Source organism: Lagenorhynchus albirostris, chromosome 10 (genome assembly GCF_949774975.1).
Source record: "Lagenorhynchus albirostris chromosome 10, mLagAlb1.1, whole genome shotgun sequence".
In the NCBI taxonomy this organism is placed as follows: Eukaryota; Metazoa; Chordata; class Mammalia; order Artiodactyla; family Delphinidae; genus Lagenorhynchus; species Lagenorhynchus albirostris.
In genome coordinates, this window is record NC_083104.1 from 24,676,749 (window position 1) to 24,702,496 (window position 25,748).

Genomic DNA, 25,748 nt, shown 5'->3' on the forward strand with positions numbered 1-25,748 from the left:
CTCCATACTGCTCTCCATAGTGGCTGTATCAATTTACATTCCCGTCAAGAGTGCAAGAGGGTTCCCTTTTCGCCACACCCTCTCCAGCATTTATTGTTTGTAGATTTTCTGATGATGGCCATTCTGACCAGTGTGAGGTGATACCTCATTGTAGTTTTGATTTGCATTTTTCTAATAATTAGTGATGTTAAGCAGCTTTTCATGTGCCTCTTGGCCATCTGTATGTCTTCTTTGGAGAAATGTCTGTTTAGGTCTTCTGCCCATTTTTTGATTGGGTTGTTTGTTTTTTTAATATTGAGCTGCATGAGCTGTTTATATATTTTGGAGATTAATCCTTTGTCTGTCGATTCACTTGCAAATATTTTCTCCCATTCTGAGGGGTGTCTTTTCATCTTGTTTATAGTTTCCTTTGCTGTGCAAAAGGTTTCAAGTTTCACTAGGTCCCATTTGTTTATTTTTGTCTTTATTTCCATTACTCTAGGAGGTTGGTCAAAAAAGATCTTGCTGTGATTTATGTCAGAGTGTTCTTCCTATGTTTTCCACTAAGAGATTTATAGTGTCCGGCCTTACATTTAGGTCTGTAATCCATTTTGAGTTTATTTTTGTGTATGGTGTTAGGGAGTGTTCTAATTTCATTCTTTTACATGTAGCTGTCCACTTGTCCCAGCACCACTTATTGAACAGTCTGTCTTTTCTCCATTGTATATCCTTGCCTACTTGGTCATAGATTAGTTGACCATACGTGTGTAGGTTTATCTGTGGGCTTTCTATCCTGTTCCATTGATCTATATTTCTGTTTTTGTGCCAGTACCATATTGTCTTGATTACTGTAGCTTTGTAGTATGGTCTGAAGTCAGGGAGTCTGATTCCTCCAGCTCCCTTTTTTTCCCCTCAAGATTGCTTTGGCTATTTGGGGTCTTTTGTGTCTCCATACAAATTGTAAGATTTTTTATTCTAGTAATTTGATAGGAATTGCATGAATCTGTAGATTGCTTTGGGTAATATAGTCATTTTCAAGATATTGATTCTTCCAATGCAAGAACATGGTATATCTCTCCATCTGTTTGTCTCATCTTTGATTTCTTTCATCAGCATCTTATAGTTTTCTGAGTACAAGTCTTTTGCCTCCTCAGGTAGGTTTATTCCTAGGTATTTTATTCTTTTCGTTGCAATGGTGAATGGGGTTGTTTCCTTCATTTCTCTTTCTGATCTTTCATTGTTAGTGTATAGGAATGCAAGAGATTTCTGTGCATTAATGTTGTATCCTGCAACTTTACCAGATTCATTGATTAGCTCTAGTAGTTTTCTGGTAGCATTTTTAGGATTCTGTATGTATAGTACCATGTCATCTGCAAACAGTGACAGTTTTACTTCTTCTTTTCCAATTTGGATTCCTTTTATGTCTTTTTCTTCTCTGATTGCCATGGCTAGGACTTCCAAAACTATGTTGAATAATAGCGGTGAGAGTGGCCAGTCTTGTCTTGTTCCTGATCTTAGAAGAAATGCTTTCAGTTTTTCACCATTGAGAATGATGTTTGCTGTGGGTTTGTTGTATATGGTCTTTATTATATTGAGGTAGGTTCCATCTATGCCCACTTTCTGTAGAGTTTTTATCATAAATGGGTGTTGAATTTTGTCAAGAGCTTTTTCTGCATCTATTGAGATGATCATATGGTTTTTATTCTTCAGTTTGTTAATATGGTGTATCACATTAATTGATTTGCATTTATTGAAGAATCCTTGCCTCTCTGGGATAAATCCCACTTGATCATGGTGTATGATCCTTTCAATGTGTTGTTGGATTCTGTTTGCTAGTATTTTGTTGAGGATTTTTGCATCTATATTCATCAGTGATATTGGTCTATAATTTTATTTTTTTTTTTAGTGTCTCTGTCTGGTTTTGGTAACAGCGTGATGGTGGCCTCGTAGAATGAGTTTGGGAGTGTTCCCTTCTCTGCAAATTTTTGGAAGAGTTTGAGAAAGATGGGTGTTAGCTCTTCTCTAAATGTTTGATAGAATTCACCTGTGAAGCCATCTGGTCCTGGACTTTTGTTTGTTGGAAGATTTTTAACCAGTTTCAATTTCATTATTTGTGATTGGTCTGTCCATATTTTCTATTTCCTCCTGGTTCAGTCTTGGAAGGTTATACCTTTCTAAGAATTTGTCCACTTCTTCCAGGTTGTGCATTTTATTGGCATAGGGCTGCTTGTAGTAGTCTCTTAGGATGCTTTGTATTTCTGTGGTGTCAGTTGTAACTTCTCCTTTTTCCTTCCTAATTTTATTGATTTGAGTCCTCTCCGTCTTTTTTTTGGATGAGTCTGGCTAAAGGTTTATCAATTTTGTTTATCTTCTCAAATAGCCAGCTTTTAGTTTTATTGATCTTTGCTATTGTTTTCTTTGTTTCTATTTCATTTATTTCTGCTCCGATCTTTATGATTTCTTTCCTTCTACTAAATTTGGGTTTTGTTTGTTCTCCTTCCTCTAGTTCCTTTAGGTGTAAGGTTAGACTGTTTATTTGAGATTTTTCTTGTTTCTTGAGGTAGGCTTGTACTGGTATACACTTCCCTATTAGAACTGCTTTTTCTGCATCCCATAGGTTTTGGATCGTCGTGTTTTCATTGTCATTTGTCTCTAGGTATTTTTTGATTTCCTCTTTGATTTCTTCAGTGATCTCTTGGTTATTTAGTGATGTGTAGTTTAGCCTACATGTGTTTGTGTTTTTTACGTTTTTTCCCCTCTGATTTACTTCTAATCGCATAGCATTGTGGTCGGAAAAGATGCTTGATATGATTTCAATTTTCCTAAATTTACTGAGGCTTGATTTGTGACCCAAGATGTGATCTATCCTGGAGAATGTTCCATGTGCACTTGAGAAGAAAGTGTGTCGAATGTCCTATAAATATCAATTAAATCTGTCTGGTCTATTGTGTCATTTAAAGCTTGTGTTTCCTTATTAATTTTCTTTCTGGGTGATCTGTCCATTGGTGTAAGTGAGGTGTTACAAAGTCCCCCACTGTTAGTGTGTTACTGTCGATTTCCTCTTTTATAGCTGTTAGCATTTGCCTTATGTATTGAGGTGCTCCTATGTTGAGTGCATATATATTTATAATTGTTATATCTTCTTCTTGGATTGATCCCTTGATCATTATGTAGTGTCCTTCCTTGTCTCTTGTAACATTCTTTATTTTCTTCTTTTTTTTTTTTTTTTTTTTTTTTGCGGTACGCGGGCCTCTCACTGTTGTGGCCTCTCTTGTTGTGGAGCACAGGCTCCGGACACGCAGGCTCAGCAGCCATGGCTCACGGGCCTAGCCGCTCCGCGGCATGTGGGATCTTCCCGGACCGGGGCACGAACCCGTGTCCCCTGCATCGGCAGGTGGACTCTCAACCACTGCGCCACCAGGGAAGCCCGCATTCTTTATTTTAAAGCCTATTTTATCTGATATGAATATTACTACTACAGCTTTCTTTTGATTTCCATTTGCATGGAATATCTTTTTCCCTATCCTCACTTTCAGTCTGTGTGTGTCCGTAGGTCTGAAGTGGGTCTCTTGTAGACAGTATATATATGGGTCTTGTTTTTGTATCCATTCAATGATCCTGTGTCTTTTGGTTGGAGCATTTAATCCATTCACATTTAAGGTAATTTTCAATATGTATGTTCCTATTACCATTTTCTTAATTGTTTTGGGTTTGTTTTTGTAGGTCCTTGTCTTCTCTTGTGTTTCCCACTTAGAGAAGTTCCTTTTGCATTTGTTGTAGAGGTGGTTTGGTGGTGCTGAATTCTCTTAGCTTTTGCTTGTCTGTAAAGCTTTTGATTTCTCCATGGTATCTGAATGAGATCCTTGTTGGATAGAGTAATCTTGGTTGTAGGTTCTTCCCTTTTGTCACTTTAAATATATCATGCCACTCCCTTCTGGCTTGTAGAGTTTCTGCTGAGAAATCAGCTGTTAACCTTATGGGAGTACCCTTGTATGTTATTTGTCGTTTTTCCCTTGTTGCTTTTGATAATTTTTCTTTGTTTTTGATTTTTGTCAGTTTGATTACTGTGTGTCTCGGCATGTTTCTCCTTGGGTTTATCCTGCCTGGGACTCTCTGTGCTCCCTAGACTTGGGTGGCTATTTCCTTTCCCATGTTAGGGAAATTTTTGACTATTAATCTCTTCAAATATTTTTTTGGGTCCTTTCTATCTCTCTTCTCCTTATGGGACCCCTATAATGCAAATGTTGGTGCATTTAATGTTGTCCTAGACGTCTCTTAGGCTGTCTTTATTTCTTTTCATTCTTTTTTCTTTATTCTGTTCCATGGCAGTGAATTCCACCATTCTGTTTTCCAGGTCACTTATCCATTCTTCTGCCTCAGTTATTCTGCTGTTGATTCCTTCTAGTGTATTTTTCATTTCAGTTATTGTATTGTTCATCTCTGTTTGTTTGTTCTTTAATTCTTCTAGGGGTTTGTTTTTTAATTCTTCCAGGTCTTTGATAAACATATCTTGCATCCTCTGCATCTTTGCCTCCGTTCTTTTTCTGAGGTCCTGGATCATCTTCACTATCATTATTCTGAATTCTTTTTCTGGAAGGTTGCATATCTCCACTTCATTTAGTTGTTTTTTGGGGGTTTTATCTTGTTCCTTCATCTGGGACATAATCCTCTCCCGTTTCATTTCATCTAACTTTCTGTGATTGTGTTTTTACATTCCGCAGGCTGCAGGACTGTAGTTCTTCTTGCTTCTGCTGTCTGCCCTCTGGTAGATTAGGCTACCTAATAGGCTTGTGCAAGCTTCCTGATGGGAGGAACTGGTGGTGGGTAGAGCTGGTTGGTGCTCTGATGGGCAGAGCTCAGTAAAACTTTAATCAGCTTGTCTGCTGTTGGGTGGGGCTGAGTTCCCTCCCGGTTGGTTGTTTGGCCTGAGGTGACCCAGCGCTGGAGGCTACAGGCTCTTTGGTGGGGCTAATGGCGGACTCGGGAGGGCTCACGCTGAGGAGTACTTCCCAGAACTTCTGCTGCCAGTGTCCTTGTCCCTGTGGTGAGCCACAGCCGCCCCCTGCCTCTTCAGGAGACCCTCCAATACTAGGAGGTAGGTCTGGTTCAGTCTCTTATAGGGTCACTGCTCCTTCGCCCTGGGTCCTGATGCACACACTACTTCGTGTGTGCCCTCCAAGAGTGGAGTCTCTGTTTCCCCCAGTCCTGTTGAAGTCCTGCAATCAAATCTCGCTAGCTTTCAAAGTCTGATTCTCTGGGAATTCCTTGTCCCATTGCCGGACCCCCAAGTTGGGAAGCCTGATGTGGGGCTCAGAGTCTTCACTCCAGTGGGTGGACTTCTGTAGAATAATTGCTCTCCAGTTTGTGACTCACCCACCCAGTGGTTATGGGATTTGACTTTATTGTGATTGTGCCCCTCCTACTGTCTCACTGCAGCTTCTCCTTTGTCTTTGGTTGTGGGGTATCTTTTTTGGGTGAGTTCCAGTGTCTTCCTGTTGATTATTCAGCAGTTAGTTGTGATTCCGGTGCTACTGCAAGAGGGAGTGAGCTCACGTCCTTCTACTCCTCCATCTTGAACCAATCTCCAAAAGAGGAAGAAACTTTAATGCAAGAAAAATTCACCTGAAATTCTTATATATAAAATAATATATAATCTGCTGCATGATCATCAGCATTTACTGTTTGTCAGACCTCTATTTAAAAAGGAAGATGTGGAAGGTTTCTTGGTATATTTATCTGATTCTATATCTCAAACTAACTGACCTCCCTGCTTACCTGTGGTACTTGGTTTTTCTAGTAATTTTGGAAGTCGAGTCCTCTTGTCAAATCTAGTGTGCTACCTAATATTTTCCTAGCTATTAAATGTTTTTCACGTTAATTTAGCAAATTTGCTGTCACTTCCATGGTGCTAAACAGGCTGCCGTTTGTGTTTACTATTAAGGAGCTGCCTTTATTTCTAATGCAGTTTTTAAGTTGCTGTTTTGATTTATTGCCATGGTTGAAAGTTATCAAGCATTTTACTTGAGAATTCTTTATAGGAGGGTAGGCCACATTTACATTTGAGATGACTTATAGCAAAAGATGAGATAAATTTTAAAATGTCTCTATTTTAGTTCTTTCGTTATACAATGGATATAAATTACCCCTCACTTTCAGCATCTTAAGTAAAGAACTCTGATTTTTGGTCTCATAATTTTTAAATTGATTTTGGTCCTAATTTTTAAACCTAAGCAGACTGCCTTTATTTGTTCTAACATTTATATGCAGGTTTTGACTTGGTTGGATAGTTTGAGTTGTAATCCTGTTATATTCATAATGCAAAGTGATCGGCACACCTAAAACCGCATTATTGTTTTTGTTTTTGTTTTTTTCCGGTAAGGGAATGTCTCATCCTCCTTGAAGGTAAACTTAATGCACCGAGTTATTGTTTTTGTGTATTATTTATTATAAATGTGTGTGATTTATAATTCTCATTAAAGAGTGGTGACATTGTTTCCTCTTTCTGGAAGAGTGTAGGAATTTCAAGTTAGAATTATTACGTTGGTCGGCAGGCTGTAGAATAATCATTCTGTGCTTCTACCTACAGGGCTACATTTGAATGTAAAGAGGTTCTTTTGTTTTCCCCTTTTCAGGGACAAATTCATGAACATGGTGGGCCAGGCGTTGTCTAGGTGCTATGAATCAAACAGATCATCCAAAAACAAACAAGTTTGCTCCTGATTTCATGAACCTTTTATTCTAGAGGAAGGAGAGAAAGGGCAGAAATAATCAGATGAACAAGAAGATATCATGCAGAGAGAAGTGCTGTGAAGAAAATAAAACTGGATGAAGTTTTAAGGGTAGGGCCGAGAGGGCTGCTTTCGATTAGGTGGTGAGATTTGAATGACCACGAGGAAGGAAACAGCATTCCACGAACAAGGGACAGTTAGTGCAAAGGCCCCAGAAAAGAACTAGAATGTGGGACAGTGTGGCTGAAGAAAGGTGAGCAAGAGGAATGGTGATGAGTTTCAGAGACCGACAACCAGGGTTAGGAATTTGGATTTTATTTTCTGTGTGATGTTCAGTTTTAAGCAATGAAGGGATGAGATCTCATTAACATTGTTAGACAGTCCCTCTGGCATATGTGGGAAGAGTAGATTTTAGAGGAGTTGGCATGGAAGGGGGAGACCCAGTAGGGCCATTGTGGTTGGAGAAGGGGGTTGGCAGCGTGGAATCAAGTGATGGCAGTGGGGACTGGGGAAGTGGGGCATTGGGGATGTGTTTGGAGGGTCAATAGGACTTAGTATGTTGACTCAGAATCAGGGTTGGCAGACTCTTCTGGGAAGGGCCAGATTGGTCAGTATTTTCGCTTTGTGGGCCATACGGTTTCTGTCACCTCTGCTCTCCTCTGCCCTTGTCGCAGATGATATGGAAGCAAATGGATTGGTAACGTTCCAAGAAAACATTTTTTTAAAAAAATTTATTGGAGCATAGTTGATTTACAATGTTATGTTCGTTTCAGGTGAACCACAAAGTGAATCTGTTATACATATACGTATACCCAGTCTTTTTTAGATTCTTTTCCCATATAGGTCATTACAGAGTATTAAGTAGAGTTCCCTGTGCTACACAGTAGGTCCTTATTAGTTATCTATTTTATATATAGTAGTGCGTATATGTCAATCCCAATCTCCCAATTTATCCACCCTGCTTAGGGCCAGATAATTCTTCGTTACAGGGGTCCATCCTGTGAATTGTAGGGTGTTTAACAGAATCCCTGATCTCTGCCCAGTAGCGTACCTGCCCCTACACCCCCTCCCCCGATTTGGCATGACCCACTCATGTATTTTTTAGCAGTCTCTTTAAAAAGTCTTTTAAAATTTGCATGCCTTTATCTGGCACCAACAATTCCAGTTTGCCACAGGCCTGCCATTCCCTTTTATCTTCCATCTGGCCTCACACACTCTTCTGCATTACTTGCCCGCTGCCCGCAGACAGTGGAGTTTGAGACCCAAAGACAGCATGTGTGCAGGTACTGACAGGGGAGCATGGAGGGCATGGACCTGCCGTGGGCCTGTTTCCTAGATATTTCTTTTTACCATCATCATCTCAAAATTTCAGGAACTGGCTGCTTTTCCTTTCTTTTTGGTTTAATTTATATATATATATTTTAAACAAAAGAAAGAAGATATCCTCAGACTTTTTTTTTCCCTTGATGCTGGAGTTTATTTTCTACCTTTACTTTAGTTCCATATGAAAATTAACCAGTGATCACCTCCTTGGGATGGGCACTCGGATGCGAAAAGCATCTGCTATGAGGAACGTTATTACATTTCTTCTTATTATTATTTTGCCTTCTCTGATACTAGTTTTGCAACCTCCCTTCATTGAGATTCTCTTTATTGGAAGAGATATCTTCCTAGCCTCCCCTGTAAGCATTTTGCAGTTCTGAACATCTTCAAAACTGTTCTCTGAGGCAGAGAGTTTACTCGGGGTAATATTTTTCCACCTTCCTTCATTTTCCTCAAATTAAATCACACATTCTTAACCACCATCTGGAGTTAAGTGTCTGCTGTGGTTTTTATTGAGTCTGTCTTTGCATTGCCACCTACAGATTTAAAAACATTCCCCAATTTGTACCTTGCCTGTTATTCCCCCTTTTTGTATTCCTGCTTAGAGATTAGTCATGTCCCTTATTTATGAACATAATCCTTTTAGGTTCTGAAATCTTGTTGGTAGAATCTTTTTTTTTTTTTTTTGCGGTACGCGGGCCTCTCACTGCTGTGGCCTCTCTAATTGCGAAGCACAGGCTCCGGACGCGCAGGCTCAGCAGCCATGGCTCACGGGCCCAGCCGCTCCGCGGAATGTGGGATCTTCCCGGACCGGGGCACGAACCTGCGTCCCCTGCATCGGCAGGTGGACTGTCAATCCCTGTGCCACCAGGGAAGCCCTTGTTGGTAGAATCTTAATGTCTGAAAATAGCAGTGGGTCCTTAGGAGTGTTGTTTCCACTGGCAAAATGGAACTTGCCTTTTCGATGCCAAGTTGGTACCTAGTTTTATTTTATATTCCTGTTCCTTTTTGTGTTTCTAATGTTCTCAATGTTTCTTGTTTCTCACCACATACAGCAAACACTATTCATTCTTTCTTTCATTCAGTGAAACTTCAGCACTGTGCAAATCTCTCATAATAGATGAATGATGTGCAAGTAAACATCTAAAATACAGCGTGGTTAATCACATCCTCTCCATTTCCTCGTGCTTAATTCTTTTTCTAGAAATTCCATTTGCCATATTACCTTTGCCTTGAAAAATTCTCATATACTGTTTTTGTGATTTTACCTTTTGAGGCACAGTTATTCAAAGGATCCTTTTGTACTGTATCCTAGAGTAGCAGTCATAATAGCTAGGAAACTGCAACGTGGAGCAATTTTAAGGTTCTGTAATAGAGGGAATTCCTTTCCATCCCTGGTGTCGGCTATCAGCTCACCTCATTCAGCATCCTAAGTTTTTATTAGATATTTATTTTGACAGTTAGTATGTTCAGAGGCCATGGCGTGAGGAACCCATCGAAAACTGTGTACTTAAAAAAGCTTTCTTGGGCTTCCCTGGTGGCACAGTGGTTGAGAGTCTGCCTGCCGATGCAGGGGACACGGGTTCGTGCCCCGGTCTGGGAAGATCCCACATGCCGCAGAACGGCTAGGCCCGTGAGCCGTGGCCGCTGAGCCTGCGCGTCCGGAGCCTGTGCTCCGCGACGGTAGAGGCCACGACAGTGAGAGGCCCGCGTACCACAAAAAAAAAAGTAAAATAAAATAAAATAAAAAAGCTTTCTTGTAGTTGCATAAACACTAATCAGTTTATTTTAATCATTTGGAGATAGTTGGAATTAGGTCTGTGCTTCCTGAGATATTTATGTTGTTTCTAAATTGAAAAATGTTCTCCGTCATTACTTTTGCCATAGATACCATTGACCAAAGGGGGAAATGCTTGCACTGGAAAAATAAAAGCAGTGCCTATGAATTCATGGGGTTCTTTGTTTATGTAGTCTGCCCCTGCAAAGCCACTTTTCACTTTGACTTTGGTGGATGAAGGAAGAAGAGACAGTTGTTTTTTTATCCCAGAGTTTCTCAGACTGCGCACTCTTGGTGTCATGGCCTGGATGATTCTTTATTGTGAGGGGCTGTCCTGTGCATGGGACATGTCACAGCGCCCCTGGCCTGTACCTGCTGGAGGCCAGCAGCACTCTCCTCCTCCCCAGCGATGATACCCAGCAGTGTCTTCAGACATGGCCAGTGTCCCCTGAAGGGCAGCAGCAACCTGGAATGGGAACCATGGCTTTAACCCCTTCGGCACCCTTTGTTTTTACTTCTTGGAAATGCTGCGTCTTATTTTTTTTAAGATACAAATGAAATCAGTTTATGGATTTTTGTGTGTTGAACTTGGATGGAAGAGATTTCACGGCAGAAGTCCCCATTTCTCCTCAGTCGTTGCTTCTGCATCAGCTCAGTGATGGAAGTACCCCTTGGCCACGTCACATCTCCCTTGTCTCTCCTTTCTGCCACTCGCTAGCAACACAGCCTGAGCCAGCTATGGGCAGTGTCCCCAAGCCTCTGCATTATCATCTGAAATATAAATGGACCTGTACCTTCCTCAGTACTGCAGTGAGGATGGAATGAGATGAGGTCTCATTTACCCACACTGCTGCCCCGTCCTGATGGAGGGTTGACTGCTATGTAGGGTTGGTTGGGGCTTGGGAGAAAGGAGGTGGATGAGAGATACTCAGGTGGTCCTACCATTTTCAGTACTTCAGGAGTAGTTTTCTGGGGTAGAGAAAAGAGAAGGCAAAAAAGAGGCGCCTGAAGAAAAAACGTGGCTGGAGGTGTTCCTTCTTCTGGTCTGTGGTGACAGTGATTTTCAGTAAACAGTGAAATGAGAAAAAGCAGGATAGAGTAGCAGGTTATTCATGAAGTGAAGTTTTTCGAAGGTGTAAGACTCTCTTTTAGAGATTATATCCTTCCTGTTTTTTTTTTTTTTTTCCTCTGCTGAACTATCCTTTTACTTATGGAATGGTAGTCGGTTGTTATTTACCTCCCCCTTTTTAATGTTCCTAGTTTGCAGAATAAGGAATTGGCACCTTGTGACCAGTCGCTCAAATCTGTTTAGTGAAAATTTGCTGGTCCCTGAAATCTAAAATGCAGGAATCACTGCTGCAGGGAAGGAGGCTGTCAGGAAGTTAGGGAGAGAAGAGAAAAGGAGGAAGGATGCTTGGAAGTAATGTGTGAGTGGGGGTCTAGAATCCAAACCATGGGAAGGGCAATGGGAACCTCTGCCTTTGTCTTACCAAGTACTTCCATGGTCTCTTAATTTAGGGAGAAGCTCAGCTTGAGCTCAAGGCCAGGGATGGCTTCATCACGTTTCTCTGTGTTGCCCCTACAAAATACTACATTTTTTGGTTAGACTCTTTCAGAAATTCTTTGTCATGTATAAGTTATTAGGGTAACCCAGAGAATGTTCAATCCAAAAGCAAGAGAAAAATTGGGTGAACAGTACACATTCACTGTGCATGGGGCACCCCAAAATATCCATGGCTAATTTCTTCCATACAAAAAGCAGTCTCAAAGATTTTATGACAGCTTTTAAAAATCCATTTCCAGTGTATTTGCATTAAGTTCTAAACCTGATTAGAGCCTCATTTCCTTAAAAAAAAAAAAAACAAAAAAAAACCACCTGCCAAAATCAAACAGGAGAGGGAGCAAAAGGATTCTGGCTTTGATCTCTACCATGAGAAACATGTTGAGTATCTTCTGCACTATAAATGCTTACTGGGGGATCATCTATGTTGTTGCCAGTGTGAATTTCTGTTACTTACTCTTCCCTGCCATCAATGCAGTATACTTCTTCACAGTAGTGCCCGGCTGTATATCTCTTTCCCAGCTAAAATATTTCATTAAATGGCCTTGAGGTCCTTGAATTTCCTTTGCCTCTTAAATGTACTTGACCGATAAAAGTTCTTTCTAATTGATATTCATCCTGAGTGGGACAGTGTGTGTGTTGGAGTGTATGGGAGTGAAACTGATTCCCATATTCTGCCTTTAAGCAAATCCAAGTGGAGGAATGAGTATTGACTCACTGAATCCTGAAATCTGATAGTTGAACAAAGCGTAAGCTTCTGCTGCTTCCCACAGCTGTATGGGGCAGCAAGCATTAGAAACGGACAAAGTCAGGGCAACAGCTTTTCTTCCTCTGTAATTCACGTAATCGCTTAGACCAGGGCAGATATTGTTTCAGCAAGAGGATTTTGAAGACATATAATATCTCCATGGGAGATGAATGGGGCTGCTCATCCTATGTCCTTTGCTCTTTTAGAAAAACATGACTCTTTAGTAAATGGCTCTTTAGGTCTGACTGCCAGACGCCTTGAATAATGCAGTGCTTCTGGACCCACAAGTCGGATCCCCTTGCGGTTGTTAACCATGACCCCTGCCTTCCAAAGCTAATATGATCTTCTGCATTTAAGAGATGGGAGTCAAGTTTGATTCGGTGCTGGCGGTGGCTTCCGTCGCAATTAAGCAGTTCGGTAATGAAGTTAATTGAAATGCCTGAATAATAGACGCCCTTCCCGAGCAGACAGGAAAATTGCCGTCCTATTTGGCAGAAGTACATTGTGACAGAAAAGTGATTGTCACACCCAATAAGGCTGTTAAAACTGCTCGAGAGATTCATGGATTTGGCTGAAGAAAGGAACCTGAAATAGTTTTCATCAGTGTGTGTTTGCCTTTTGTGGGGAAGGGTGAGACATTTGGAGCTTTTTAATTCAGTGTTGTCATAAAAGTTACTTTTCTAAGGAAAGATCTGAAGGTGTCCTTAAGTGAAAATGTGCTTAGATTCTCCAAGAGCCCCTGAGAACACACTCATGTGCTGGGACCAGTAACTGTTGGGCTTGGGGTTGCTTTGTGAGCCTCCAGTTAAGTCTGAGAGTTGAGCGCTTCCCATCCGTTGTGATAAGGAATTTAGAACACAAGGTGGCACAGCGGAACCTTGCTCTCCACGCAGAGGGAGGTGGAGGTGAGTGGAGCCGAGCCTGGCAGCTCACCAATAAATCAAGGAGCAGCCCAAGGATGAAGAGCTGTTAAGTAGTCACCGCAGTGATGATGGTGATCAGAAGAGAGGCCAAGCTGCCCTCCCTTTTACCTCATCCACGCTTCCTGCATCCCTCAAGACACAGACTCACTTCATGAGCTCGCAACAGTCATGCATTCCTTCCAAAGATATTTATTGAACTGGGGACCATATACCGTTCAAGGGCGGGGAGGCTACCCGTAGCATAAGATACAAGGTCCCTGAAATGGAGACAATAAATAAGTAAATGATAACAATAAACAATAGAAACGATAAACAAGTAAACAAATGTATTGATTTTAGAGAGCCACAGGTCTATGAAAACAAATTGGGCTGTGTGAATACAGTGGGACAAAAAAGGTCGTTTCCAATCTGCTGATGGCCTGGATCCCTGGATGGCTTCTCTGAAGAAGTGACATTTGAGGAGAGCCCTGAGTGATGAGAATAAGCTGCTCCCACGTAGATTGCAGGCACAGTGTTCCAGACAGAGGGAACAGCCAGTGAAAATGCCCAGAGGAATGAAAGGAATGAGCCCGGAAGTGGAGAGAGTGCCAGTCTGGCTGGGGTGCACGATCAAGGGGAAGTGTGCTGGGATTTAAAGAGGCAGGTGGGCTCAGAGCGAGGAGGGCTTTGTGGGACACAGAAGGAGTTTGTGTTTTGTTGAAACTGTGTTGGGAAGCCACAGGGATATGTAGTCAGGAGTCCATATAATCTGATTTTTGCTGTAGAAGGATGTCTCTGGTCTCTGTGTGGATACTGCATTAAAGGGGATGAAGAATAAAACAGAGAGACCAGGATTTTGGCGCTTGCCATCACCTAGGCAAGAAAAGGCGGTGGTAGTGGAGATGAACAGACATTTCAGGATACATTTTGGAGATGAACATGGTAAGAAAAATAAGGAAGCCTCAAGAAGGGCTTCAGATTTTAGGGATTTGGTGTCCTGTAAGTAGAAAACTCAGGATACCCTCCTGGATGTCTTACTTGGTCCTGTGCCTAACTTACATTGCTAAAAATAAGCATCCACGATAAGAGTCATCCTAAAAGGCAGAAATCCTGAAGAAAAGGATCCTGGCATGTATTTTTTTTTTTTTTTAACCTAGAAACGTCTTGGTACCAATTACAGTGATAGGTTTCCCTTTGGGGCCAGTGACCTTAAAATAAGGGCCCACACAGCATCCTGTTTTTTCACCCCAGGAAAGGAATCCTTATCGTTTTTTTCTTTCAATGAGCTATTTTGAGCTATTGTTTCATAATCCTCACCATACATCCTATGCAGCTAAAAGTCAAACTTTTCACTTTGGAGGCAGTGCCTTGGAGACAAGTTGTCTCTCCTGTCCCAGGGAGACCTTGATGAACTGTCGGTAAGAAAGAATGGGTATAACAGGGCCAACCCTTAAGCATTTGCGCAAAAAGCAATTCAAATTTGAAATACAGGTGGTAGGAGAGCCAGCTGGGGAGTCTTCCTAAGAGGTAGAAGCATTTATAGACTAAGGTAAGATCTTATCCCAAATACCCAAATTACAAACATTTCCAACCCACATAGAGGTAGAGGGCTTTCCTGGAACCATTTGAAAAAGTGGCTTAATTCCACCCTTTTAAGTAGATCTTGGTAGGAATATTCCCTGGAGAACAAAGATTGGCCTCATAGAACATCATGACAAATTAGTGGACTGCTTTTTCAATTTATTTTTGGCTGCGTTGGGTCTTTGTTTCTGCACACGAGCTTTCTCTAGTTGCGGCGAGCGGGGGCTACTCTTCATTGGGGTGCACGGGCGTCTCATTGCGGCGGTTTCTCTTGTAGGGCGCCTGGGCTTCAGTAGTTGCGGCACACAGGCTCAGTAGTCGTGGCTCACGGGCTCTAGAGCGCAGGCTCAGTAGTTGTGGAGCACGGGCTTAGTTGCTCTGCGGCATGTGGGACCTTCCCGGACCAGGGCTCGAACTCGTGTCTCCTGCATTGGCAGGCGGATTCTTAACTACTGTGCCACCAGCGAAGCCCTTAGTGGACTTTTTAAGTTGACTTTTATAGTTCTTTTTCTTTTCCCTCCTGGAGAGAAGATGCCGTAACTCACTCTCCTTCTGACTCTCTCCATCTTTTCCCTATCACCAATTTTTTTAAAAAATCCTATTAGGTAGCGTCAGAACACATTTTCAAGCTCGAAAAAAGTAGAGGCTTTCGAAAGTATTCCATAGGGCTTGGTGTCCAGCCAACCTGTTCGTTATGTACAATAGCTTAAAAGACTGGCTTCATTGCCTTCAAATTAGAGACCCATCTTGTTATATTTTAGCATGTGTAGATTTAGATGGCCAATGGTTTCCATACTGTGACTTGGTACTCCAAGTCTGTGGATCTTAAGATATCACAGACATCTTAAGAACTTGATTGACTGTGCATAGACTTCCGTGCTACTTGTAGAAAGGAAACCCTCTTCCTAGATTCACATCCCAGTTATGGGTCCAAGATACCTCGACCCATTGACCTATAGGTTGATAGCCATATATTCCATGAAGCTATATGCAAAATTTGCTATGAATACACTTTGTATGCACCAACACTGTCATTTTAATCCCTTCATAATGGGCTGTGATCCAAAATAGATGAAACACCTTTGAATGAGACTGTACAGTTCAGTGTTTAAAAGCTCAAACTTGGCATTAGACCAAGTCTTCAGGCAGCTGCTCACCTAACTGTGTGGCCTTAGCCGTGTTATTTAACCACCAGTGTATCAATTTTCTCATCTGTAATAATAGGGGTGCTATTAGTACTTAGCAGTTATGAAGAATAAATGTATGTCAAAGGCAAGCTCTCAGTTCTTGTTATTTTTGCACTCAGCCCTTGCTTTTGAAGACCCCCTTTAAATTTTTTTTAATTATTTTTTTATTTACCATCTTTACTGGAGTATAATTGCTTTACAATGTTGTGTTAGTTTCTGCTGTATAACAAAGTGCATCAGCTATATGTATACATATATCCCCATATCCCCTCTCACTTGTGTCTCCCTCCCACCCTCCCTATCCCACCCCTCTAGGTGGTCACAAAGCACCGCGCTGATCTCCCTGTGCTATGCGGCTGCTTCCCACTAGCTATGTATTTTACATTTGGTAGTGTATATATGTCCACGCCACTCTCTCATTTCGTCCCAGCTTACCCTTCCCCCTCCCCGTGTGCTCAAGTCCATTCTCTACGTCTGTGAAGACCCTGTTTTTATTTACTTATTTTTTAACAAATGAGAGGAGAAGCTGAGTTGGTGACGCTTCAAGGTGTTTTTCAGGTTTTCAAAAGCCAACAGTAGGACTATCCATGTTATTTCAATGGTACCCTTTCTGAAGTGACCATTTGTCTTTTAGGAATTGCATGAGGGCAATTCATCCATCTCACCTAGGTTTTGGAGCAGCCCAAAGTATTAATGACTCCTGTCTCTCCTCACCTGTGCCATTTCAAGGCTTATGACTTTGAGGTGAAAGGCTCTGTAAACCATTAGCAATCAGCAGCCTTGCAAGCCATTTATTTCTCTTCAGGACATATTTATTAGGCTATATGTACTGTGTAATTGAAGCAGACTTCTCCATAGCTGTAAAGCTGTACAACTATATTCTTAATCTTCTTAACAAAATGCCACCTGACACAGCACTGGGAGCTACTTAGTCCATACGTCGGAAGTCCAACTGTCTTTTTAAAATATGATGGCCGTAATATTTCATAATGACCGTTATGAGGTCCCCCAAAGGAAAGAACGTCTTCATCTTTTTGGAGACATTGAGTCTGATGCTCTCATTCTTGGCAATTGGTATCATATTTGCATTAAAAAATTATGCTGCAGGGTTGATGATGGTATTTGGCTAGAGGAAGGAGAAAAAAATGAAACGTCTAAATTAGAACCATTTTTTATTTGGTTTTATGGATTCAGTTTTGTGATACATCGTGTTTGCAAGGTCCTTCAGTGGAAAGGTACTCTGGTTTTAAACTTGGCCTTGAGTTTATGCTGGCACACTAATTAGTTTAGGGGGAGAAAAAAACCCTTAAAAAATAGGTCATCATCATTATTCAATCTAGCATCAATTATTGCATGTTGCTCCCAAGCCCTTGACCCCGTGTTTAAATGCTGGCCCTCCCTCACTGTCCATTGTCCTCTCTGCCCCCTGCTTCACAATGCATTAGCTTTCGTTTCTCATGCTCCCAAGAGCAGTGGTGCTCCCTCTTATCACAGCACTTAGCACTGGCCACACTGCATTATAAGTGTTGCTTTGCTTCTTTCTCTTTTAAGACAGACCGTGAAGTCGTCCAGGTCAGGGCCATGTCTGATTTACCTTTATCTCTTGAGTCACGCTTCACTAGGCATATGGCAGAGCTCAATCAGTCTTGCATGGATGAATAGGTACATGGATGGTCCCTTCTCATGATTCAAGTCTTAGCTCAAATACTCTGTCTTCAAGAAAGACATGCTTGGCCACCGAGTATAAACTAGCCATGCATCCCAGGCTACTGTTCCATTATCCTGCTTCATTTTCATCACCGAAGTTTCATCACTCCGAAATTTTTTTTCTTTTTCGGTGTGTGGGCCTCTCACTGCTGTGGCCTCTCCCGTTGCGGAGCACAGGCTCCGGACGCGCAGGCTCAGCGGCCACGGCTCACGGGCCCAGCCGCTCCGCGGCATGTGGGATCTTCCCGGACCGGGGCACGAACCCGCGTCCCCTGCATCGGCAGGCAGACTCTCAACCACTGCGCCACCAGGGAAGCCCCACTCTGAAATTATTTGCGAAGTTGTTTCTTCTCTGTTTCCCCACAGAATGTGAGCACTGTGAAAACAGGACATTAGAGGTTTAGTTCAGTGCTTTATCTCATGCCAGCTCTTGGCACATAGTAGGCCCTTAGCCCAGTTTGCCTAAATGCGTGAATGCATTTCCCCCAATTTCCTTCCTGCCCTCAGTGGAAAAAATTAGGGCTGACTGTACCTACCTTTTTCAGTTTTCTGAGCTGTCCTTATTAGCATTTCACCAGTAAGGCAAGGGCAATTTAAATTTATTTCATGGTTTATGTATTATGTATTAAACAAAACAAACAAAATACTAATTGGCAGAGAATGGTGCAGATGGCTTTTTTTAGAAAGGTTACTGACCATTAATGTTAATTGTTTAGAGCCACTGGTTTGCAGTCAAATAATCATCAATTCTGCATTGCCAGGAAAATCACAGGTTTTCTCACTCTGTTTTTCCTGCACCCCTTCCCTTCTGTACCTCGCTGATCTCTTAGTATTTTGATCCATCATCATTACCTACCAGGTTCATAATTTTTTCATGCAGCAGCATTTTTGCTGGTAAATATTAGCGTTCTGGTGTGTTCTTTAATGCAGTATCTCTCCTCAAATTTTATTTAGCTGTGCCCTTTAGATCTTCCCAAGAAAGAAGAAGGAGAAGCAAGCAATGGAACTTTTCCCTTTCTGCTTGATCCTTCACATTGTCCCCTGTATTTGCAGATGAAGAATTTTACATACACTGTTCTTCTTAGAGGTACCAACTCAGCTAAAGTGAACCTCACCCTAGGAATTCTAACACCATAGCCATGTGCTTGGAGGAGATGATTTAACCTGAGGATCGTAGACCCCAGTAGAATGGCTTTCTCAGGGTCCCTGGTCAAGGTTTCAGAGGCTCCTTGAATTTGTATGCAAAATTGTGTGCTTCTGTGAAGCTTTGCTTCAGAGAGGCTCTAACAGCTTTTTATCCCATTTTCAATCAAGGCCATGGCCCAATAATTTAGTAAGTAGCACAGACACTTGAGTAGAAATGGCAGTCACTGAGCCAAGAGAGAGCTAAAAAAAATTCCAGTATTTTTTTTTTTTTTTTTTTTTTTTTGCTGTATGCAGGCCTCTCACTGTTGTGGCCTCTCCCGTTGCAGAGCACAGGCTCCGGATGCACAGGCTCAGCGGCCATGGCTCACGGGTCCAGCCGCTCCGCGGCATGTGGGATCTTCCCGGACCGGGGCATGAACCCGTGTCCCCTGCATTGGCAGGCGGACTCTCAACCACTGCGCCACCAGGGAAGCCCTCCAGTTATTTTTTAATCTAGCACTACACTAAAGCTGACAGGTATATCCCATTATCCAAGCACACACAGTATGGCTGCAACATTCAGTAACAATTAGCTGTTTATGATTACAGCTGTGTTGTATTAAAGTCTTGGAAAATACCAGTAATAAGAATATGAATGATCTATTCATGCTAGCATTCTGAAGCAACATTTTAATACATCTTCCTCTAGTCTTTGAGTGTATGATATATGTGTGATATATACATATATCTATTTTTTAACAATGAATTTATATCCTCTGGCAGTTTTAAATCTGCTTTTCATATCTTATGTCATTACCATTTTCCCACGTCACTAAGCAGTCTTCACTTTTACAATCCATTCATTTTTAATGAATTCATAAATTTTCATCTTGTTGATATAACAATATGTTTGCTCATTCCTTTGTTCTTGGAAATTCAGATTGTTTCCATTTTCTATCTTCTTTAAATAACACTGCGTTGAACATCTTTTTTATGTAAATCACTGTGAGACTCTCTGCTTGTTCTCTTAATACAAACTCCTAATGATAAGTTTAGTGAGTTAAAGTCAGCTGTAATCTTTGAGTCCTACATGTAGGATTACGTGTTGATAGGTTTTAGAATAAGTGAGAAGGCTAGTGGGGTCTGAAATGAAAATGTGCTCAGAAGTAGTCTTAGCCTCTTTGGAATCTAAGACTAGCCCGTGGCCAGGTTCTCAGTCTTCTTTCTGTGGCTTTCCGTGGGCTCCATGAACTAACTCTCTCTCTTTCTAAATATATATAAGTTCCTTGCTTCTTACACATGGCATTACCGTATTCAGCACCAGGACAGTTGTTAATGCAGCCTTTTGCTACGCAACCCTCTAAAGAATCCCATGTGTTTGTTGACATGTGGATTAGTGACATAGTGTTTGTCAGAATGCTGAGGAGGAAACCAAATGTTTCCACTAAAATGCTCAAATCTAGAAACCAAGTACAAAGGGGATGAATATCACAATGAAGTCAAAGTAAATTGATGACACAGTACAGTTTTCTTATTTGAAGATCCACTTTGCATTTGACAATGACTTTAGCATTCACCCTTTCCAAGCCCTTTGCACGATTTTTCTTGCTTCTTTCAGATAGTGAGGTTGGTTGACATTCTCACTTCCTTTAAACCTAGAGGAAATGAGGTCCAGGGAAGTCCAGTCTCTTTCCCAGCATCTCAGGTTTGTTCATCTCGGTGCCAAAATGGCAGTGATTGGCTTCTTTTTGGCTTCCTGATAGCCCAGCTGAGCTCTCCGATGTCTTCCCTGTTTCCATTTAGTCACTAGGACAAACACAAGTCTTAATTTCAATAGGATGCTTAAAGAAACTCATTATGTGTATATTCATTTTGGGAAAAAGTAAGCAAGTCTTGGAGGATGTAGAGGTCCGTGATGGCTCTAGAGATTGAAAAATGTGATAAAATGTTCTGAAATTTGCTGCATTTGTCTTACAGAGGCAGTATAGACTTTTGTTTATTGTGGTATCTGTGGGTATGTATATGTTCATAAGTAAATAAAGCTTTTCTTGTTGTAGAAGATTCTAAAATAGGTAATAAAGCCATTCATGATCTCATGAGCCCAAGAACATACAGTTTAAGTGTATAACCTTCTGTTCTTTGTTTCCAAATGCTTATGTATTCTGTTACATTTTTTACTTTTTTCATATAAACTTTTGTGTACAACCTTTTTAAAATTCCACCAAGAATAACATTTGCCATTTAGTTATATGAGAACATGTTCAGTAGTGTAGTTTATGGCCTTGATATTTAAGGGAAAGAGATTCTTCCTCCTCCTCATGTTGATTGGTCAGATCTCAGTCACTAGCAAAGAATTTGCCATTTGTTTTCTCCAAAGGGACACCTTTTTCATTGGGAACTTGAGAAATTCAGGTCCCAAGCTTTTCTCACTTCTGTAGATCACACTTAGACTCCCACTTTGAAGGTACACTTTCCCGTGAAATTTTCTGGGATCCCTTTGAAGTAGCATTTGCCACCTCCCAGGCTCTAAGAGCAGATGGTGCTGTCCGTGGATTCTTCCTGCTGCCTCTTCTCAAAATTCCCCTTCCTCTCCCCGAAGGGAGCAGACGAGCCTCTTAGGACAGGTGCTGTTTCTGTCCATATGCCTCGTATGTAATATGTGACATGATTCCTACAAGTAAGCTTCCCGCTTCCACTGGGAGCACAAAGTGTGCCTTTGCCCTAAGGAAACCCACTGACGCGCCATCAAGTGTGGGATCGTGCTGCTTTCTGTCACCCATCCAGTGTGGGACGGCCGCAGTCACCTCCAGCTAGACAAGGGCCACATACCAGGACCTCTCGGTCTTGGGGAATTCTTCCGGTGATGTCTTTTAGTGCTTCCCATCAGGTCTTCCCGGCTATTTTCAGTCTATCTGAATAGCTCTGAATTAATTAACGTTTACTTTTAAATTAATATTTTATTGCCTCAGCAAGATGTGAATTTGGTGTTGTTGAAAAAAATTCTAGATTAAGGCTGAAGTCTGCTTAAATTAGTCCATCCAGTCCCTGCCCCTTGTTTCCCCACCGGAAATACAGTACTTCAGTTACCAGTTTTCATGTGTGACAGTCAAGGAGAGGGTGTGTGTCTGAATATGTTTAACACCTGTCTTCTATGGCTGCCCTTCTACCTCATGCTGTTCTCATTCAACGTTATAGTTTGGAGACCATCCATGCTGTTACCCATAGAGTTAGCTCGTACCTTTTAACCTCTGCGGACGGCTTCATAGGTTGGGTGTCCCTGAGTTTATCTAGAACTTCCAGTCATTTCCAGGTTCCCTTTATACCAGCCGTGCTGCACTGAGCATCCTTGTACCTGCATAACCGTTGGATGTGTGTGCGAATGCTTCTCTCTGATAGAGAATCCACGGTGCTGTTTATTTTATACATGAAAATCTTAACAGGTTGAGAATTTAAGATGGTCAGAGTTTTAGAAATGATGAGCAGAGTGTGGATCGAGGTCATTTTCCCTGACTTCTCCTAACTAGTTGGAGATTCTTTACAAAGTTCTGTAGAGGGTCATTGGGATCTTGGGTGACATCAAGTCTAGTAAAAGCTCACTCCAGTGAAGTGCTGCTTATTCCAGTGAGCTAAGAACGTCAGTCTGAATTAGGGAAAAATCTGTATTTAAGGATGTGATATTTGACCATTTCGAAGTGTACCCAGTGACCCAAACTAATATAACTTGATAGAATTCCTTAAGGGAATCACATTAATGAACAAATTAAGGCACCTAATAATTATTTTTAAGAAAAATGACATCTAAATTGCTCAAGACAGTTATTCTCATCCATAGGCAAAATATTTCCCCTACGTATTTTTTGCATTTTAGCATGCTAGGCAAATGAGTTTTCCTAATTAGAGTAAGATAACCGTAACCACTTTTTTTTCCCCCGAATGGTGTAAATTAGCAAAGGAAAGTAAAAGGGGTTGACACTTGAGGGCCTGCCCTGTGCCAAGTATGAGGCTTTTAAACATTTTGTCTATTTAATTATCACAACGAGTACAATGAGTCTTATTCTCTCCACTTCATAAATTGAAAAACTGAGGCGCAGAGGACTTTAAAGCAACTCGCTGAACGTAGCCTATCCGAGTTTGCCGCACTTGAAAGAGTAATAATCCTCATTCTACTGTATTATGGTTTCCTTAAATGGGGTCCTCCAGCCTTCTTTGTCAGAATCTTCTGGGATGTTTGCTCATACTGCAGATTCCTTGGCCCCTGAGGGTGGGTCCTGGGATCCTGCATTGAGAAGAAGCTGCCACATCCTCCATGTGCATTCTGAAGTCCCAGAGCCCCTGTGCCAGGCCGTGGTGACCTCCTTTTCGTGATGTGACGAGCCGTGCCAGAAGAGTGCCCCCACTGCCTGTGGGGATGAGCAGTCCCTGTCACGCCTCTCGTGCAGGGCGCCCATTAGCAGCGCTCCTCTGGGTGGCTTCCTACTACCCACCCGCTCCCGCGGCCTCCTGTTACTTGCGCTGAACTTAGCACGGCTCCTCGTTTGACAAGTCACTTCCAGGAGAGTTGAAATCGTTACACTGCCTAGGGATCATGTTCTAAAAAAGGTTGACCTTTCCGGTGCAAAATCATCAGATCCCAATACGTCAGGCCCTGCATTGTGCCTAACATGGGTGGAATCTGCATTTTGTATTCTAACCTTGGCTCAAACCAAAAATTAAAAAACAAAATGAGAGAACTGCTTGCAGAAATGATTACTTTCAAAACACTGATAAATGTTTTTATTTTCCTTTCCAGCCCTCCTTTGCCACACTCGCTTGGTGACAGATTTTCTATAAGTCTGCCCCTAATGGCTTCTGACTTTCCCAGAAGTGAGATCAGCGGCCCCTTTCAGCTCTCACCCTGCCACTAAAGATAGGGTTTTGGAAGAGCCAGCAAGGTTCTGTGAGCCCCTTTTTCTCCTCTGCCTTTCTCTTTCTGCATTATTATCTTTTTCTCTCAGCTCCATGAAATTTCTCTTTTCATTCCCCAGCAGCCTGCTGTTGAGGGGCTAGTCCCAGCAAACGGAATAGGAGTTTGCTCGGATGAATGATGTGTGAAGGGGTGTGCTGACGATCCAGAGGGTGTCCTAAACCAGCTTGGATTTGTGTCCTGTTCTGGCAAAAGAGCATCCGTTTTTGTTTTGATGTTCAGCTCATTCAAGTAAAGAAGGCATTTCCTCTCCTAAAAGGCAGAGGAAAAAAAAAAAAGGAAGAAAAAAAAGAAAGACAAAAAAAAAATTAATTTTAACCATTTGCTCCTCTGAAACTAAATATACACCCCCTTCCTCTGTCCTGATTGGACCACTTCAGTTGACAAGTGGACAGGAAAGGAAATATCCTGGACTTAACTGTAAATTAAGTCGCTCTTAATCCAGAAGAGCATTTGAGATTCTGTCCAAGTGTTCAATTTCCCAGGCCGCTGAGGTCTGTGAATTTCTTTTCCCAGCCTCCAGGCTGCTGCAGTACCAGTCAGCATAGCTAATGCAGATAGATCTCCTGCCTCTCCCTCTCCTCCTCCCTCTGCTTTGATTCGATATGAACAGCCTGGTAACTCCGATGCTGGGGAGAAATCTGACATAACTCTGCAGATGGCTAGGTTGCCATGAAACACCTGGGGATTGTTCTTTAAGGAGAAGGTAACATTTATATGCTAATGATTTCTTCCCCGCTTCCCTCCTTGTTGCGTTTTTTCCAGGGCTGCCAGTTCCCAAGAAGAGCCCAAAGTCGGTAAGGACTTGTCAGTTACTTGGTGCTCGTTTTGGGGTGGGGTGGGGGGGCTGGTGGTGGGAGGGGACGCTATCTGGCTGGACTTAAATGTGTTTTACAGTGGGTGGAGGAGACAAAAAACCAGGGCTCGTTTTATTAAGTTCTGGGGATCCGTTTGGTATAGAAGGTATTGGGGTTTGTCTTTAACTGTCTAGTGATTTGCAGGCAGGCTGCAGGAGCCTGGATAAAGAATGCATGTTTGGAATCTTCTCTGTATAAATGCATCACAACTCTCATCCCAGTGGATGAGTTTCTTAGATGTTTTAATTTGATACAAACGCTACTGTTTCTTTTGAGGGAAGGAAAAACCAAAAAACTCTACCTGCTTCCTGAGTAGCATTGCTCTCAGCTGGTGTTTCAAGCCATTCACATGGGTAGATTCCCTCCCTCAGCTTTCTTTTGCACTGGGTGATGAATTATTTAAGGATTTTAAAGCCTGTAGGTTTATGGTAGAATTGCTCAGTCCTGTATATATGCCCATGCTCACATGGAAAATGCCCCAGCCCTGAGAATAAGACATTTCCTTGTTGTGGAAATATCCTTTGTTGTTTTGCCAGCTTTAGTGGTATTGTGCTGCAGGTATAGGAATCTTTAAAAAAAAAAATTAATGTTATGCTGTCCTTTCTAATCTGGTTTCCCTGAAGATGCATTACCTAGTCGACATGTTCGCTAATAGCTTTGAGGCTCTAGCGTTTCGCTTGGTGGTGGTGAGCCTTTGCTCCCTGAGCACTGACAACAAATTAAAATGCTACTTAAATCCTCAAAATCTGGAACTCTGATGCCTGTGAAATTGATGTGGTGAAAGAAGCATCCAAAATCATTAACAGTAAGATAAAGAGGGGTGTACTTCCTTGTGGCTTAGAGTATTGGGGGGAGGAGGAATTGACAACCTCTGCCATCCGGGAACGGAGAACTTTAAAACTTTGCAGCTTACAGTGCTGCAGCTGAATTCTTTCCACCTGTCTCGAAGCCTGGCAGCAAGAGGCAGAAGTTTATTCAGGAGATGAGAGAGGGAGCTTCCTGCATTTGTAAACCCTACTCCTAAGTTCTCCAAAGAGAAAAACCTGCAGTAATTGATTGCCGTGGCATGGTGCCATGGTGATGGGAACACGTGACTTCGGGGCTGCTTCCCTTGTCATTTTGTGTTAATGTCCAGGCTGAGAAGTGCTGGTAGGTGTCTACATTGGAACCACAGAGATGCCAAAGCCTGTGTGTGTGTGTCTGTCTGTGTGTCTGTGTGTGTCTGTGTGTGTGTCTGTGTGTGTGTGTCTCCCCCTCCCAGGATCACAGTCAGAAACCTGTTCAGCCTTCAGAAAAATAGAAGCACACCT

At 42.0% G+C, this 25,748-nt stretch overlaps 1 protein-coding gene across 18 annotated transcripts in view; it reads left to right on the forward strand.

Moving 5' to 3' along the window:
• Positions 1-25,748, forward strand: part of MAGI1 (membrane associated guanylate kinase, WW and PDZ domain containing 1) — a 621,597-nt gene that overhangs the window by 551,027 nt on the left and 44,822 nt on the right. For all 18 annotated transcript variants that reach the window (XM_060161416.1, XM_060161414.1, XM_060161418.1 and 15 more), the window contains one exon: positions 24,347-24,378. In XM_060161416.1, the coding sequence (XP_060017399.1) occupies positions 24,347-24,378 (32 nt within the window). The remainder of the gene's footprint in view (positions 1-24,346; positions 24,379-25,748) is intronic.